At 33.1% G+C, this 18,143-nt stretch overlaps 1 protein-coding gene across 1 annotated transcript; it reads left to right on the forward strand.

Annotated features, from left to right (window-relative positions):
• The first annotated feature begins 7,825 nt into the window (after window positions 1–7,825).
• LOC132183249 (ethylene-responsive transcription factor ERF021) lies at window positions 7,826–8,479 on the forward strand. Its single transcript, XM_059596652.1, has one exon. The coding sequence runs from the start codon at window positions 7,826–7,828 to the stop codon at window positions 8,336–8,338; it is 513 nt and encodes a 170-aa protein (XP_059452635.1). The 3' UTR covers window positions 8,339–8,479.
• The last annotated feature ends 9,664 nt before the right edge of the window (window positions 8,480–18,143 follow it).

Raw genomic sequence — 18,143 nt, forward strand, 5'->3', positions numbered from 1 at the left:
GGATAGCTGTTAGGGATTGAAAATAGTAGATCTTTCAGTATAATTCAATTCGGTTCACATTTATGAGTATAGGTTTCATCGCTAACTTTCTTTTTTTTTTTTTTTTTTTTTTTAAGATAGTAGAAATTTCTCATTAAGTAATCAATCAGACGGAATAAAAAGCTTCGATATCAAAGCATCGCGAATACACACAAGTGGCACAACCAGTCATGAATTATTCTCACAATTTTTCACAGCAAACTGCGCAAGGAGATGAGCCACTGTGTTCCCCTCTCGTCGAACAAATGTAACCTGCCATTGATTAAGGGTACTTAGCTCCACTTTTATATCCGCAATCACATGCCCCATCCAACTACAATCATTGCTAACTTTCTAACATTAGCCAAATGACGTCTTGATTTCTCTCTGATAGCTATATAATGTTGTCAAATAGGCGCTTTCAGATCTATCAACATTATGACTTATTTATGACGTTGTGAAATAGGTGCTTTCGGGTCTACCGACGTCATGACTTGATTCTAACGTACTAGGAGAAGCACAACAAAAGCCTCTAAATCTCATATTTTTGACAATAAAACACTTAGATGATAAAGCAGAGAGAAATGCTAGAGGTCAATATTTTTTTTATATTTACCCCATCTCATCTTACAAATAAAATCTTGAACGCCTAATAATTCCAATTTTATAGGGCCTAATTAATACATATAACAAATGTATTTAACATTTAATATACAACAATCTAGTAAATTCATACCATTATGTATTTATCATTTTTTTCTCATTAAATTATACTTTTAACTAGCTTCACTTCCAATAGAAGGAGTTTACAAAAAAAAAAAATTCCAATAGAAGGAAATTGTAAGCTAGCTTGACCATGACCATTCTAGCTAGGTTTATAGCTTAAAACCACTCGAATCTCATTTTTGTCCCAAAAAGGTTAGTGGGTGGTCGGGGGAGGGGAAAAAGCTTAATTGATCCCCCCCTTCCCTCCTATTGTCTTCCCTCAGGTTGTTTTAGTTCAATCTTGGTCGGTCCTTTTGTCTTCCCTAGGGTTGTGTGTTGGACTGTTGGTCAAATCTTGTGGGGCTACAGGCACAGTAGAATCTGACTCTATCGAGCCACCGCCCTTCTCAACGTTGCCCCCACAAAATCCATTGGATTGCGCAGATGGACCATTTCTCCATTGAATTCGAGTCAAAAGGAAAATAATTGGCTTTGCTACAACTTCGACACGAGACCTCCTTTTATGTGTTGCAGCTGTTTTCCTCTCTTTGTGCTGATGTTGTTGTCTTAATTAATGCTTTATAAATTACATTTTTATTTATTTATTTATTTTATAATTATTACGACTACGACGTTGATTTTGTGAAAATAGTAATAAAATAAATCAGGATTTTTATATAAGGTAATTAATGCTAAAAGTTAGTACGATAAATTGTATGTTTTGCAACTTTGATTAAGAAGCTGACAGCTAAGCTTAAAACACAAAAAACTAATATAACTATTCACACTAAATAATTTTATTTTTCTTGACAAAATACTCATCGACAAAATCACTATAGTCACAGTTTTGGTTAGTTTTGAAGACTAGTGTCAGGAGCTTAGAGGTGAGTGTGAGGTTTAAAGGTAGATGATGGGCGTTGAATTATAATGAATGGAAAAGTCTATCGAATTGATTTGAATTAAAGATTTTGATGTTTTCATCTCTGAATTTGGTATTTTTAACTAACGTATCAAATTTTTATTGAAAGCTGTAAAATTGAGTTTTACACGACATCCTAATATTACTACTATATTAATATTATAAGATAATTATAAAATAAAAAAGTGGTATATAATTTACACCTTTTTATCCCTAGTTTTCCCATGAAGTAGGACTGGTTCTTCCTAAGTCCTTTACCTAGATTCGAACACTTACTTTATGGTTTTATCCAAAACCTATAAAATTAATGTCGGTGGACAAAAGGATTCACTCTTCATTCAGTGAACGATGACTGGGTAAATATTGATGTGATTAGGAACCCTGAAAGTCGCACCCCCCCACGTAATATCGCATTGCTTGGCCGCAGTGTAAGGTGTCGGTCCCCATTAAGTGCAAGATCATCATAAGCTTTAGGGCAATGTGCTCAATTAATTATTTCGTGCTTTTTAAGCATTCAACCCATATTTGATCACTGGATAAGGTGGACTAGCTAGATAAATTTGTCTCTCAAGTATATCGGTAATTACAACTGAAATCACATAAATAATAATAATAATAATAATAAGTACACAGTAATAAGTTCATGTAATTTGATTTACAAGCAAGCTAGCTTTGAAATTACTGCATGCAGAAAATTTTTCACCCCCCAAACAAATTAAAAAAAAAAAACAAAAAAAGTAAAAAAAGAAAAAGAAAAGGGAAACACGTGGCTTTCACCATAATAGCTTTCTCATGTGGGTCAAGCAGCAGCTCCTGGTGAACGCGGAGGTCGTACATGTGTACATGGAGTCAAGTATAAATAAAAAAGTTTTGACAAAATATTGATGATAATGTTAATTATAAGTATGAGAAATGTTCTAGGGTCCTAAATAAGTATAAAACTATTCATTGCAAATTATTAAAACAATTAACAAAGAGAATTAATGCTAAGTGTATCAATAAAAAAGCTTAACATCATCTTAATATTCACCTTTTAGTAAAAGATTTAGTATTTCTAGCACTTTTACTGTTCCTTCTTGTGCTCTCTTAATGTTCTCTTGGTCCTACATGGATATTGTTTTTTAAAAAGGCAGAAAAAAAAAACTTACCCCACCCGTTTTTCAAAAAAAAAAAAAATAATAATAATATCAACGTAGGATCAAGAGAACATTAGGAGGAACCGTATCATTTATTTTCTTTTATTATATTGATTTCTTTTAAAGATGGTTTAGGCTTAAGTTAGCTTAGCCGATTTTTTAATTATAGGTAGAGATGGTTGAAGCTTAGCATGATCCAGCTGTTCCCAAACTTTAAGGTTGAAAAAATCAACTTTAAAACAAAAATAGCATGCGCTGCAGGCACATTGGAAATGCGATTGAGTTGGTGCCCGCAAAAAAACATATGGAAATTGACCAGTGAACCAAGAGTTTTGTGGGTAAGCCAATAACAACCACCAAATTATAATTCCCTAAACCACATATATTAAACAATTAACCTCTAAATTCTTGACGAATGGATTATGTCACCCACTCAAAATGGACCCTACATAATGGGCTTTCGTGGCTTAATGTTGATGGATGATATTTCAGTAAGTGTAAGAGGGGTACGAATATTAATTATATATTGAAATCATATTATATTTTGTATATATAGCTATATATTTACGATATATATATTGTTTTATTTATTTATTTATTTATTTATAATTTAATCAATATTTTGTTTTGTATTCTCTATCCAGCTAGCCTGGAGGCTCAAATGGTTGCTCAAAGGGAAAAAGCCAGAAGCTTGCGCATGCTGTTGTTATACGTGTGTTTTCATGCAGGGGCTACGTGTTCTGATCTCCCTTTTTTTTTTTTAATTTTAAATCTCTATAACTCTTTTAAAATCAAATTTCATCACGTGAATATAGTATGAACAGCGAGCTCTTTCATTCACATTTTTATGCAAAATGGCTCATCAAAACTCATTTTATCTAATTTAGCTAATGAATTTTTAAAAAAGGTCCCCTACATCTGATTAACTATATTTTTATCTATATCATTTAAATATTATTTTTTTACTCTTTATTGGGAAAAAGTGTGAAAAGTTTTCAGAAAAAGAGAAAACATGTGAGAGAAATAATAAAAAATAAAATAGTTCTCTTAAAAAGTTCTATTACATTAGCTTTATTTTTTTTGCCCTTCAATTCCAATCAAATATCCATTTTGTATTTTTTTTTTTTTGGCTAATCCAATATAGGGTTTTTTACAAATTTGATTAGCCATTTTAGATAAAAATAACATTTAATTAGCTCTTCTACTTTGAATGCTCTAACAGGTCTAGTTAATTACTAAAACTTAATTATATAATTAAACTTCAAAGCATATGTTCTCATATGTTACAATATTATTCATCAGTGAAATAATTATTGCAGATATCATCAAGCATGCATGTACATGTCCCCTTTAAGAAATATTTTCCACAACATGACAGGAGATCACACGTAGATTAAAAAAAATTAATTAATTAGAATTTTTTTCTTCTTCTTTCTAATAGATAAATAGAAAAAATAATAATAATTAATTTCCGTAGATTAAAATATTAGCATAGCACAACGCATCATTCTTATTGTATGGCTAAAGCTGAAAGTTTAGGATCCTATAATTACCTTTTTATTGAATAGAAAAAAACAAGGAAATCCGATTCTTTGTTTTTATATATTTGTTTTTTGGGGTAAACGATTAATCAATCATCTGTCGTTTCTCTCTGGAAGGAAACAAATATTAATTAATATGTTTGTTCTTCAAATCTCTCTCCGGATAAGAAAAGAAACCCTCTAATTTTGTTTCACTCATTGATGGATGAGTAAAAAGGAAGGTCTTTATGATTGAGCTTTAATTTGTTTTAACAGGCCTAGGCCTCACCAAACGGAACAAGCCAAGATATATATATATTATTTCTTTCAACCAATCACGAACAAACTTGGAACCTAAAATTATTAGTTAATAAAATTTATTTATGAATTGCACCTTTCTTTCTTTCTTTTTAATTCTTTTTAATTCTTTTTAATTTTTAATATTTTTTTATTTTTATTTTTATTAAGTCACTACTTGTCTTCACCAAACACTAGTAAAGAAAGCTTTGGTCAATCAATAATTATTAAGTTTGCTATTAATTGTTTTTTTTTTTTTTGGGTAAGACTATCAATTGTTTTTATTTGCAAGACTTTAGGACTTTTTGAGAGATCGATATCCTAGAAATAGGAAAGATTTATTTTGAAGTTTCAGTCTTGTTTTTATGTTTTTTTGGGGTAATGAAAACAAATTAATCCTTCTAGCTAGCTACATCTTTGCTCCACTAGGGGTTTGGAAGGTTTCTAGGGTTGGCGAAGATTGGAGTAGGGTTACTATGTTTAGGTAAAAATGATAGAGGAATACCTGTCAATTTAGGTAACTTTGTTTTAATGCAAAACTAACATAACAACAATCCACTTTCATTTTTTTTTTTTTTTAAGAGAGAGAAGTTCTCAACCTAATTAGGGTTTGAGTCTTTATTCCGCCTTGTGCGGTTGCTTGGGGGACGAGGGATCTCTTCCCTCCTCCCTCTAGATTGAGAAGTTCTCAACCTAATTAGGGTTTGAGTCTTTATTACGCCTTGTGCGGTTGCTTGGGGGACGAGGGATCTCTTCCCTCCTCCCTCCCTCCTACTCTCTCTTCTTCTTCTTCTTTTTAAGTATGATTGGCCGTGGATGACAAATCTGGATTGGAAAAGGTACAATATTACAAGTCTAAAAAAGCAAAGCAATTACAAGGGATAAATCCATAGAAGTTGTGGGCAGCAGCTCATTTATAGCATGTTTGAGATTGCAAATACTTTTAGTATTTAAAAAGCTGTGCCAAACAAAAGCTGACAAGTTTAGTAAAAAATTTCAAAAAGTATTTTTTTTTTTGACATTTTTATTTTAAAAATAGCCAAAATGCACTTTTGGCAAAAACTTAAAAATGAAACTTTTGTCAAAAAACGCTTTTGACTTAAAAGTTTTATTTCTCAAATGCAATCCCAAACAGTTTCTCGGCTAAAGAATTGGCTTTGTAATTAGCTTTCCCTCAATGATATCCTTGATAACAGGCTCTTATTTATTTATTATGAACGTCATTACCTACTAATGGTTTTGTCTAGTATTTTAAAAGAATAAATTAAAATGAAGAAAAATTAAGAACCCTGATTGTGTTTTGCATTTCTTATCTGTATTATTAAAGTTTAAGCTTGTTAATTAGCATTGGTTTGGATTTTCTTCTATTCATCTTGACCAGTAAAATAGTTATACATTTTTAAATATATGACTTTTTTTTTTTTTTAATATATATAAATTTTCTCCATTCCATCACCTCTTCTCAAATTGTCACATATGAAAATAGCATGTGTGGATTGTCACATAAGAGTTTACAGTTTAGTGTCTGACATGAGAGGTGCTACAATATTGACTATCAAGTTAGTTTGTAAAAGTGATAGGAGATACGTAGACTACCATGTCTACATTTTAGTAACCGGCCACATCAATTTGTAAAGAATTCGTAATAAACATTATACCATTCTTAGACGCACTCGTGCATTATTTGGTATTATTATTTTATTTTTTTATACCATTGAAACCTTAGATGAAGAAGCATATCAGAAAAAAGAATCCTTAGATCAAATCACACAGGAATCTGCAGATAAGGGTTGGATGTGATGTGATTGAAACAAACCTCTAACTTTAGCATGTGCAATAGGGAATCAAGAGCAAATTATTTGCAGGATTAAATCATCTCCATATAAGATTAAAGTATTTGGCGCAGTATTTTACAATCTGTTCTTTTTTACTTCTTCCTTCAAGTGTCTTCAACTCTTTGAAGATTTTGCAGAAAAAAATGATTGAAAATCAAAATCAGATAATTCAATCCTACCACTATTGTTTTTTGTGACTTTTTTGTTTTGTTTTATTGATTAACATAAAAACATGAAAAATAGCTTAAAATATGTCACGACAATGAATATAAAATTAGCATATTGTGATGAATATATAGGCTTAGGTCATAGACATAGACCATAATAGAGTGGTGCATGCCTCCCTAGCTATAAAAACTTCTCTGTGGTCTTGAGTCACACTCATTCAAATCATATTAGCCGACTCCGTATTGTCATTTAATTGTCGATCTCTAATTGTATTTCCTTACCAAATTCCTTTTGTTTTTGTCATTTACCATATTTTAATTATGATGTATTCAATTGTTCTTTTTGTTCTTGTCATTTATGAGTTTCATCCTGATCTTATAGATCTATTATATATGATAATTAACGTCATTTTCATATTCTTTATGGACCGATTCCAGTAAAAAAAAGAATGAACCAAGATTATAAACTAAAAATAATGTTAAATATTATATTTTTATTTAATATTCATTCAACAATCTTACTTAACCAATATTGAATTTATTTATTTTTAATAAAAATTAATTTAAAAGTTATATATATAAGAGTGTCATATCAACCTTATTAAATGAATATTGAATAAAATTATAGTATTTAAAATTTCTAATAAACAAATAACGTACAATAGTAGTACCCCTAGGGTGATATAAGATTTACCTACCAATGTGGGATTAGTGGGTCCAAATTTAATGCCACCTACGATGAAACCGCGTTCGAAACAGAAAACACACTATATATGTTCCCCAATTTATATATTTGGTCTACAATTTTGGCCCCCACAAAGTTCTGTATTACCAAACGAGCAATCAAAATAGAATGCAACTGGCTCAAGCACTTCGTTGCCCCCAAAGACACTTTCAAATCCTCCAATTTTTTTATTATTTTTTATTATTTTTTATCTTTTACTTTTCTGTATTTTCTGTCTCCGTTCTAGCAAGAGTATGAAAAAAAAAAAAAAGAAAAAAAAAAAAAGAAAAGAAAAAAAGAAGAAGATAGTAAACATGCACATGATAGCATCTTTTTCAGTTGTGCAACTACGGGGAAGCTCACTTCAACCCATGTCAACTCTCCACGTTTCAATCAAATTCCACATCTATAAATACTATAACTGGATCGCACTTCCGCTAATGCATTTGCTTCAAACACCAACAACAACAACAACAGAAGATTTTGCTACAAACTCAGCACTGCATGGGAGAGCCAAATACCGGCGCTGCCTCGTCTGTCTATAGAGGAGTGCGCAAGCGAAAATGGGGCAAATGGGTGTCTGAAATCCGCGAGCCCGGCAAGAAAGCCAGAATCTGGCTGGGGAGCTTCGAGACGCCTGAAATGGCTGCTGCGGCTTACGATGTTGCTGCTCTACACTTTCGAGGACGTGACGCACGCCTCAATTTTCCTGAATTGGTCAATAGCCTCCCGCGCCCGGCAAGTTCGGACGCTGAAGACATTCGGGTGGCGGCTCACGAGGCCGCGTTACGGCTACGATGCCCGACTGGATCAGGTGAGGACGGCGGTTCCGGGTCGAACATGGCGCCCATCACGGTGAGGCTGTCACCAAGCCAAATTGAGGCCATCAATGAAGTCCCGTTGGACTCGCCGACGATGTGGATGCAAATGGCATCGGAAGAGTCTGCGCTGTTCGCCAATGAGATGAAGGGCAATGAATGGGAAGATATGCAAAGTGACTCCCTTTGGGACCCTTAATTAGGTAACGTATACCATATACTATTTAGTACATAGGATAACATGACACCATATATGTACGTTAGTCATTATTTTATATTAAATATTTTAGCTATTTTCCACGTCTATGACTAGACGCTACACAACTTTACTTACCAAAAAGCTCTAGAAAAAAAATAAAATAAAATAATGTTGGAGCTTGCTTGATAATTTTTATATGTACGTGTTCTTGAGGGAATTGAAGTTCATGTGTATTAATCTCAGAAGTGTTTCTATATGCTGTAGAAGAAGAGTGTGGTGTGATTTATTTGTATTTTAGATGTAATTAATAAAATTGGAATATATATTGGCATTGAAATGAAGTTGCCTATGTGATTGTCATCCATTATTCTACTTATATATATATATTTTATATTTTGATGGGGACTAATGTTCTTTCTTCAAGAAATGAATGATTTTCTTTCTGGATTTGTTATATCAAAAACGTGACATAATTTGGGTCCACGGGGATGAAGAATTTTTAATTAATTCTTATTTAATATGATGTGGCATCTTTTCTACAACGTGATGTAAAAGACTCTTCTAGTGTCTACTACGGGTCGGTAATCCCTTTTTAATATTAAATATAATTCTGAAATAAATAGAGAAAAAGTTAGTCAAAGATGGGTCCTGTATATATCTAGAAGCCCACCCCTCTCAGAGGGGTTTGGTTTAATTACATGCATATATATGAGAGAGGGGTAGTGCACTACAAATAACATTGGAGGGGTACGTACTGTACTACAAATAACACTGCTTTTCTGTATTGATTATATAATGATTAATTAGTAGAAAGATTAAATGACGTGCTACAAAAATACGATTGTTTTTGAGTCAATTGAGAGTGCTAGCTAATTAAGTCAATTGGGTTTCCAGCATGGCAAACCTTGAGTTGAATTGTTCAGATTTGCCATGGGTGGGCCTAGGGCTGCGTACGTAACTACAACTTGTTATGTGGGGAATCAAGTCAACTTACGCAAATTAATTAACCTAATCCGGCCACCTCAAATATTAAATTCAACATGCAAAATATTGACAAATTAATAAATTAATCAAACTAATTAACCAAAAAAAAAAAAAAAAAAAAACTAACAATGAAAGCTAAAAACTGAAATTGTATACATATATATATTTTTTAAATCATTAACGTATATATATATATATGATTAATTAATAGTACTAGAAACTTAACAACAACATTCAGCCATTACAATATCAAAAACACAATATTGATGGGCTTTTTCTATATAAACCACTTCATCGCCTACAGTAGGCCGGTATTAATTTTGCAAGCATATGAGCGGGTCCATTGGCCTCCCGTTGTACGTGAGACGCCCCATTGATGGAATCTAAGCGCAAGTTAACCATAATCTTTCATATTTTAATGAATTTCGAAGTGTTTTATAATCCTAATATATATGGTTCCTCTTTACCATTTTTTATTTTTTAATAATAAAGACAATAACTGGGACCAAAATTCTGTATTGTATATATGGTATGGTCCTTTTTTCGTTTTAAGCAAGACAAACCCCATCTTCTCATTTCAGAAGTGCTTTCTCAAACCTTTTTCGCTGCAAAACTGTTAGTAAGAAAAAAACACACCTAACACTAAATCATTTGAATATGTTATTTTCTCTGCGATATTCACAAGGCCTAACTTTTTGAATAATAAATAACAAACCAAACTTTTACTTAATTACTTTCAAGCTTTTACCTTGGCCTCCCCCCACTTTGAAATATATGCAAAAAGAGTAATGCCAGGTGTACATGCGTTTACATATATGGTTAGCTTACATGCTAATGTAGCACTGCCACGTTAGAAAAATAAAATAAAATTAACACCTTCTTTAGTCGGTGCCACCAGCAACCACCACTCGGGGATGGTAGGTGTAACATCCCCAGCCCGTTAAGGCTGAGTTTGCCACTTTTCTTCTTTTATAACAAAAGTTCTTGCAAAGATCTATAAGGTCTATCAGAGTATTTGATTTTAAAGGATACAATAAATATATAAAACATCATTCAAAAGATTTTATTACAAGCGAAATTAGAAAATATTAAACTTTAGTTGCGAAAAATCATATTATGACAATAATTGATATGAAAAGACTTTGAAAGTTAATAATTATTCCCGCCCCAATTCCGGCCTTCTATTCCAGCGTCCTTTCTACCTGAAAACAAGAAATAAAACTGAATGAGCCCAAAAGGGGGCCCAGCAAGTAAAATCCACAACCATAAATAGTTTTGCTCCTTGTTCTCAGTTTTGATAATCGTTTTCTCAAATAAATATACATCCAGCCATAATAATAATACATGTATGTACGGTTGTATCTTCCGTAGCATATACGTACTATTACATCATCATCATAATGCATCGCTATAAATCATCTTTATAAATCAACATAGTATATCATCGTTGAAAATCATCATAGTATATCATCATTGAAAATTATCATAGTATATCATCGTTGAAATTCATCATAGTATACCATCATTGAAAATCATAATAGTATATCATCGTTGAAATCATATTATCGTTTTCTCATATTAGGGCCCATGTACACTATTACCCCTGTGTACGAGGGTTGCGGGTCCTTGTGACCATGGCACTGAACTGTGGCCTCAGCCATGCCCGACCGTTAATTAACTCTTTTCTTGGTGCACTCAACGGTCATGTTGATGGAATACCACCTTCTGGCATAGCCTCCTTCAGTGGTTTCGCCTCCATCCGAGTATCGGTACCGAACTCATCTCATCTTATCTTGGGGCCAAAAATACTCTCCTCCATACATGTGCCCTCATTTCATAAACATTTAACTCATTTCTTGTACTTTTCTTTGTACTTCTTTTGATGCATCTTAGGGCAACATGTAGGAGGGTTTATCATCATTCTTCTTTCTTATAATCATCATTATTTCTTAACTTTCTTTTCTTAAAAATGGAAACTTTTCAAATATAAACTTGTTGTACTTAGAAAGCATTTAAAGAAATAGAAACTTTCTAAATAATTCTTTTAGAAATCCTTCATGCATGCAACATATATCCATGACAGGTAAATAAAATAATCATTTACAGTTTGATACAAGAATGAATAAATAGCATGACATGAAGTAATTTTAGAAGGGGTAGTAAATTTACTTACCTCTAGACTGAAGCTAAAAGTGGTCTGAAGGATCTAGTTGCTCCAATCTGACTAACACTACTAGTATATCTTTCAAACTAATTTCTCAAGTCCGTTCTCTCTCGTGTTCTTTCTTTCTTGCAACGCTTTGTCTCGCCCTTTCTCTCTCTGTTTCGTGTAAACACTTTCAGAAAGAAGAAAGACCGAGTAGAAAACGGAAGAATGAAGAATATGTGCAAGAGAAGGGAGAGGAGTAGTGAAATTTGTGAAGGGTGAGGACTCTATTTATAGGAAACCATCTCCATCTACCAATCTTCATCTACAACCTTCATCCACTAATCTCCATCTATAATTCTCCATCTATAATTCTCCATCTACTAGTACTTATCTATAAATCTCCACCTACTAGTATCCATCTATAAATCTCCATCTACTAGTATCCATCTATAAATCTCCATCTACTAGTACTTATCTATAAATCTTCACCTACTAGTATCCATCTATAAATCTCCATCTACTAGTATCCATCTATAAATCTCCATCTACTAGTATCCATCTATAAATCTTCACCTACTAGTATCCATCTATAAATCTCCATCTACTAGTATCCATCTATAAATCTCCATCTACTAGTATCCATCTATAAATCTTCACCTACTAGTATCCATCTATAATTTTTCTTACCATTTACTATCCTATTATTTCACCAATAACCATTATCTAATTACCACTCTCTGTAATATCATAAATTTCCCCAGAATTAAAATCATAGGCTAAAATGGATATCAAAATAACATCATCATCAAAATAATATGTTTAAATAACTTTGAAAATTTCGGGGCGCTACAATCTTCCCTTCTTATTGAAATTTCGTCCTCGAAATTAAGGCCTATAGTATTACCGTCCAATCTTCAAATTGAGCGATTCAGATTTAAAATATTCTTTTCAATCATTCATCAGAGCCTACTTTCCAATATTCACTTTTATCATGTTGAAATTTCGTCTCCTTATATAAGACAGTCTACAGCCAAGGATTAAACATCAAATTAAATAAAAAGTCATGTGATCATTAGTCCATACCTCCAAACATCATAGTCCTCCTTGCAAGTCCGGAATAATTTTCTCGATCTAATTTAATCAATCTTACCAGAAAGGTGTAAAAATCATCTCTGCCTATATTTTCCTCCGTATCTCAGTATTCCAAATCATGTATACGAAATATGATGCTCTAATAATTATTAACTCCTCACCATCATAAATCTGTAAAAGTAAATAGCACCATCATTCTATAGTTTATATCTCCCAAAAAACGTCATTACACGAATATACCTTAGAAGTGACATCATAATTGATTCATTCTAAATACACAATTATTTCTATTTTCTCATCCCAAATCTTGCGTCGATGTTACAATATTAGCAAAATCTCTCTGTACTACATCTTTACTTGATAACTCGTAACTCAGCAAAAGAAACTTGAAATTATTAGTCCAACTTAATTTGAAATGCAAGATTCTCATCCATTCTTGACTAATACATGTGGTGCCTTGCTACGCTCTAGAAATTAAATTGATCAGCAAGCAAAGCAAGATATGGGTAAGTTTCCAAGCTGGAAGTTCCAAAGTACACATGCTAAAATCTCTCTCTCTTGGGTCTTGCAAGGTCAAGAAGAGAAAAAGAGAGACTGATAGTCCTGTTGTTTTCCAGAAAAGAAGATTTGATAAGCATTTCAGGACCTGATGTGCATGTGACTCCTTCTGAGACTATCAAAATACCCACATCGGAAGCTCTCTCTCTTCTGTCATGTATGAAGACTTGAAGAAAAGAGAGATGCTTATCCTGAGAGGCATGATCAAGGATAATCTTGCTTCATCAGGACATGATCAACGATAATCTTGCTTCAATGGTTTACTACTGAGAGTATAAGGAGTTGGGTTTGTGAATCAAGTCGTGAGGCTGCATTTTTCTCTTGAGGATACGCTCAACTAGGAGGAAAAGTCGAGCTTTCATTGTATGGAAGGTCATTAGAAGATTTCAGGTGAAGGAGTATGATCAGAAGGCATGCGTTGCAATGGAGAAAGATGTGTGAATTTATATGAAGGGTTTTTGGATAATGAACGAGCGCGTGGTGCGCGTTGGCATGACAATTCATTCAGTTGCCCACGCATGGTATTCGAAGTCGTTGATTGAACAGTAGGTTTGAAAAATGAGCTTCGTCGAATTATGACAGGAGACCAGATCCTACTTCCACGGGATCTTCTGACAAAATTTTCCATCGCGGCCCGAGGTCGCCTAACGTTTTGTTGTTTACTGTTCATTTCACCTGAAGTAAATTTTTTTTTTTTTTTAAAGCCATTTGTCTGCTGCTACCAGAAACTTCCAAAAAAATCTGCTCAGTCTCTTCTCAGTACTTCATCTCTCCCAAATTCTTCGTATTCTCAACTATCTTCCTTACTCTCCTAAATATGGCAGCATCATTGTCATCCGTTAACAACATCGATTTGAATGCTGCTCCTGCAGCACAACCCAGTGTTATTCCTAATGTGCAACCGGATGTGCTTGCTGTTCCTCCTGAAGTGCCTGCTATTCATCCCGTCGTACCTATTGCACACCCTAATGAACCTGCTACATATCCTAACGTATGGCAGCCAACTTTTGCCTTTGACAATCGTCCTATCACTATTCACGATTCTGTCATGCTCCACGATTCTACTGCTGTAGCGGTGGCCAAAGGTTTCGTAATTCCACGGGATCAGACATTGTTAGCTGATAGATCGGATATTAAGGCTATTAACGATTCACTGGCGTTCAGTATCCAAGATGCTGCTTTAGTTTCTGACTTGGCACGACGTTTGCATGCCAGAGCTGATGAGCTGAAAGTCTTAAGAAAACAAATTGGGGTCATACAGCGACTACTCAAATACTACAAACGAAGACACATGGATTTGAAGCAGGAGAATACTCAGCTGAAAAAGATTGTGTTGTCTTATGCGGAAGACATGGGATCAAAGATGCTAGAAATGGAGAAAAATACCGAACGTCTCCAGCGACAGTACGATAAACTCTGGGTCGATTTTCAGGGGTGTAGCAAGTCTTCCCGCACAGGCTCTAGTCGGGTACCTCATTATAAATAAATATTCTCCTTGATAATTCAATTATATAAATATATGTGATTCTGCTCACACTAGGTTTTCTCTGTGCAGAAATAATATTCCTAGAGCAGCTTTGTGGAATCATCTGCTCATCATTACCACATGTCTCTTTATGCAGCAATTTCTTTTTTTTTTTTTTTTTTTTTGATGGACACTGGTATGTAATATTATAAGAAGCTTGTTTTCCAACCATTTCTTTTCGTAATCATTCAGTACTCATTCAATATTCATTATATAATCATCATGTCATTATAATAACTTCATTTAAATAAACAATCTGTTTAACAAGTTAATCACTCAATAAAACATCTAAGTATGCACCATCACATGTTATCAACCTCTAAAATACTTTAATATCATTGAACATATATCTTATAAGAGAAATTTAGATCATGTCACTATATTATATTGTCTTTCAACTCTTACCTTTATGCTTCAATTTACCTCAAGAATAATAATTCATTATCCTTACTTAGTAAAAGAAAATTATATCAAAAGCTTTGGCATGTAACTAAAATTTCTCATAATTCCATATCCACTAATGCCTCAAAATTTAAATCTTATCCACAACCTAGAAGCATCAATTCATCCTCAAAACTTTAAGCATCACTTCAATATAATTTACCTCAATTACAGAAAACCTAACACCTCAAATTCTAAGGATCACCTCAAAGATTTCATGAATTGTACCTTAAAGTCATCACAATCATTTGAAAATATCAAAATCCTTAAACCATAACTTTATATATCAAATATCTTATAGATTCTAGGGTATCCCTCATTTGCATTTATCTCTGCAATACTTAGGCATTCACTTCATGCCACTACGTAATCCTTATTCATCAATCCATATATTATAACATCAATCATAGTATCATTATTGTCATCAACTAAACCTTAGCCATTACCAAAAACTCATATAAACTCTTATACCATTAATTCAGTTCAAGAATCTTTTCACAACCGACATCTATAAGACCATTCGTTACTAAGTCACTTACACCATTTGTCTCACAATCTAAATCAATAAAACCATTTTGTCACCAAATTAATTACACAAATCATCTCGTAACCTAAATCTATAAAATCATCATACGATTTTTAAATCATGATCAATAATCTTTTCTAAATCTTCGAGACACCTTAAAATATACCCTTATTGATCGATACTCAAGAAAATTGCCGCAAATCCAAATGGGCAGATACTATAGATCACAACCTATTTATAAAAGAAAATCCATCTTCGTCATTGATCACAATAATAAAATCCTCCAGATTAATCACACTAAGATGATTTTTAACCAAAAAAAAAAATTAACCATTAGAAAATGCTCATGCATCATATATTAGAGACCACTCAAAAACACATACTCTATTTGGCCGGAATGTGGCTTCCCATTAACCCCAATTTTTTTTTTTTTTTTTTTTTTTTTTTCAATAAAAAAAAAAATCTGCCAGAACCTTATAACCTTTGCTCTGATACCAAAATTGTAACATCCCCAGCCCGTTAAGGCTGAGTTTGCCACTTTTCTTCTTTTATAACAAAAGTTCTTGCAAAGATCTATAAGGTCTATCAGAGTATTTGATTTTAAAGGATACAATAAATATATAAAACATCATTCAAAAGATTTTATTACAAGCGAAATTAGAAAACATTAAACTTTAGTTGCGAAAAATTATATTATGACAATAATTGATATGAAAAGACTTTGAAAGTTAATAATTATTCCCGCCCCAATTCCGGCCTTCTATTCCAGCGTCCTTTCTACCTGAAAACAAGAAATAAAACTGAATGAGCCCAAAAGGGGGCCCAGCAAGTAAAATTCACAACCATAAATAGTTTTGCTCCTTGTTCTCAGTTTTGATAATCGTTTTCTCAAATAAATATACATCCAGCCATAATAATAATACATGTATGTACGGTTGTATCTTCCGTAGCATATACGTACTATTACATCATCATCATAATGCATCGCTATAAATCGTCTTTATAAATCAACATAGTATATCATCGTTGAAAATCATCATAGTATATCATCATTGAAAATTATCATAGTATATCATCGTTGAAATTCATCATAGTATACCATCATTGAAAATCATCATAATATATCATCGTTGAAATCATATTATCGTTTTCTCATATTAGGGCCCATGTACACTATTACCCCTGTGTACGAGGGTTGCGGGTCCTTGTGACCATGGCACTGAGCTGTGGCCTCAGCCATGCCCGACCGTCAATTAACTCTTTTCTTGGTGCACTCAACGGTCATGTTGATGGAATACCACCTTCTGGCATAGCCTCCTTTAGTGGTTTCGCCTCCATCCGAGTATCGGTACCGAACTCCTCTCATCTTTACTTATCTCGGGGCCAAAATATTCTCCTCCATACATGTGCCCTCATTTCATAACATTTAACTCATTTCTTGTACTTTTCTTTGTACTTCTTTTGATGCATCTTAGGGCAACATGTAGGAGGGTTTATCATCATTCTTCTTTCTTATAATCATCATTATTTCTTAACTTTCTTTCCTAAAAAAAATGGAAACTTTTACAAATATAAACTTGTTGTACTTAGAAAGCATTTAAAGAAATAGAAACTTTCTAAATAATTCTTTTACAAATCCTTCATGCATGCAACATATCTTCATGACAAGTAAATAAAATAATCATTTACAGTTTGATACAAGAATAAATAAATAGCATGACATGAAGTAATTTTAGAAGGGGTAGTGAATTTACTTACTTCTAGACTGAAGCTAAAAGTGGTCAAATGATCTAGTTGCTCAAATCTGACTAACACTACTAGTATATCTTTCAAACTAATTACTCAAGTCCGTTCTCTCTCGTGTTCTTTCTTTCTTGCAACGCTTTGTCTCGCCCTTTCTCTCTCTGTCTCGTGTAAACACTTAGAGAAAGAAGAAAGACCGAGTAGAAAACGGAAGAAGGAAGAATATGTGGAAGAGAAGGGAGAGGAGTAGTGAAATTTGTGAAGGGTGAGGACTCTATTTATAGGAAACCATCTCCATCTACCAATCTTCATCTACAACCTTCATCCACTAATCTCCATCTATAATTCTCCATCTACTAGTACTTATCTATAAATCTTCACCTACTAGTATCCATCTATAAATCTCCATCTACTAGTATCCATCTATAAATCTCCATCTACTAGTATCCATCTATAAATCTTCACCTACTAGTATCCATCTATAAATCTCCATCTACTAGTATCCATCTATAAATCTCCATCTACTAGTATCCATCTATAAATCTTCACCTACTAGTATCCATCTATAAATCTCCATCTACTAGTATCCATCTATAAATCTCCATCTACTAGTATCCATCTATAAATCTTCACCTACTAGTATCCATCTATAATTTTTCTTACCATTTACTATCCTATTATTTCACCAATAACCATTATCTAATTACCGCTCTCTGTAATATCATAAATTTCCCCAGAATTAAAATCATAGGCTAAAATGGATATCAAAATAACATCATCATCAAAA

Source organism: Corylus avellana, chromosome ca5 (genome assembly GCF_901000735.1).
Source record: "Corylus avellana chromosome ca5, CavTom2PMs-1.0".
Classification (NCBI taxonomy): domain Eukaryota; kingdom Viridiplantae; phylum Streptophyta; class Magnoliopsida; order Fagales; family Betulaceae; genus Corylus; species Corylus avellana.